Source organism: Aspergillus sydowii (genome assembly GCF_001890705.1).
Source record: "Aspergillus sydowii CBS 593.65 unplaced genomic scaffold ASPSYscaffold_22, whole genome shotgun sequence".
NCBI classification, from domain to species: Eukaryota; Fungi; Ascomycota; class Eurotiomycetes; order Eurotiales; family Aspergillaceae; genus Aspergillus; species Aspergillus sydowii.
The window spans coordinates 161-1,632 of NW_024467880.1; the positions used below are offsets into that span (position 1 = coordinate 161).

The 1,472-nt window shown below is 54.1% G+C and overlaps 1 protein-coding gene across 1 annotated transcript; it reads right to left on the bottom strand.

Annotated features, from left to right (window-relative positions):
• Positions 1 to 722: 722 nt before the first annotated feature.
• On the bottom strand, positions 723 to 1,310 carry ASPSYDRAFT_37458 (PHD finger domain-containing protein; the record flags this gene model as incomplete). The annotated part of the gene is made up of 2 exons (XM_040845539.1): positions 723 to 909; positions 979 to 1,310. 2 exons carry the CDS (start codon positions 1,308 to 1,310, stop codon positions 723 to 725), a joined length of 519 nt encoding a protein of 172 aa, XP_040696020.1.
• Positions 1,311 to 1,472: the final 162 nt, after the last annotated feature.

Consider the following 1,472-nt stretch of genomic DNA (forward strand, 5'->3'; position numbering starts at 1 on the left):
GTTGGTCTTCATATCCCGTCATATATAAACAACTTTTATCGCGCGGCTAAAGCTCCTCGGACTTTTTTTCCATTGTTCGCTCGAGCCCACTCTNTAATTTAGGACGCAAGGGTCCCACGCCCAGAAAGGTTACCGAAGCCGCACGTAAAATAATGTAGTATACACTGTGACACGCCATTGTACCTAACCGGTCATCCTCTCGCTGGGCGAGGCGGCGAAAACCCCGGAGTTGACCAGGGTTAGGCCATACCCGGGGTTCAAGCCAAAGCGGTGGGAAGAAGAAATATTTGCCGTTAAGCGAGACTTCTGTCCCCGGTCATGGCTATTGGTTTGAAGAATGATATTGAATTTTAATAGCATGACCGCTTGCATGTTGAAAAGGTTCAACGAAAAATTTCGCACTTTCCGAGACAGATCCGTATACAGTATATCTCTATCAGGACATTCTCGACTGGTCCCTCTAGCACCGTGTGCCAAACTAGCGTCCCTAGGGAGAATGGGGAGAATGCCTTGAACCGGCGAGGGTCTCGGGCAATATTCGATATCTGGGGTTTGGTGCTCTCACGGGCAGTTTGTGTCCAACAACTAGACCATACTGTCTAGACGCTATCTAGACGGGAGAACGAATAGAATGGACTGCCGAGCAGACTTGATAATATGGAATGTAGCCTAGTCATCTACATGGGTTCGGACTATCGTACACCCCAGATAATGCAAACACATTANGGTGCATAGTAGTCAGGCCGTCTCGTTCGCCTACGGGACCGGCGGAGGTCTTGTGCCAAAGCTCCTTCCGAGGTGATCTCTGCTCGAGCGGTGCGGCTACCGCCAGCGCCTTCGACTCCGTCCTCTGCCTCGCCCATCGTCTCGGCGGTGGAGTAGGAAGCATCGAACCTTGTGACGCCGCGACTGTAAATACGTCAGTACGGGCAATGGTGGGCACACAAGAGGATGATAGGAACAGCCTGGGATACTTACCAATTTGGACAGTTAAAGTTGATCCGTGTCGACCGTCGTTCGAGCCAATCCCCCATACAGCCCAAGTGCACGCTCCGTCTGCACCGCTCACACTTCAAATGGACAATGTCGTCTGCTGAGTCGTCATGACAGATCAGGCACTCTAAGCTGCCGCCGTCATCACCCTGCCTGAGTGAGCGGAGGATCACTGGCGTGCTGGTGTTGTCTGCATTGGCGGTCCCGAACTCGATGCGAGCGGGGGAAGACGGCGACACCTCGAATTGAACCGATCTTTGCCGCAGCTGCTCAATACGGANGGACCGACGCTCAGCCGCAGCGGGTTCAACGTCCATGGGGGTCACTGGTGTCGAATTTACATCCCCTAGGTCCAGTTCTGGGTACAGCGGGGAGTCAACCTGCCGACTCTCCGTGCGTGGATTCCGGGCATGCTGGCCGACGACGCGTGAAGCGCGAGCACTCTCATACCAGCGCTCTGCGAGCGGCCGCACTTGTTC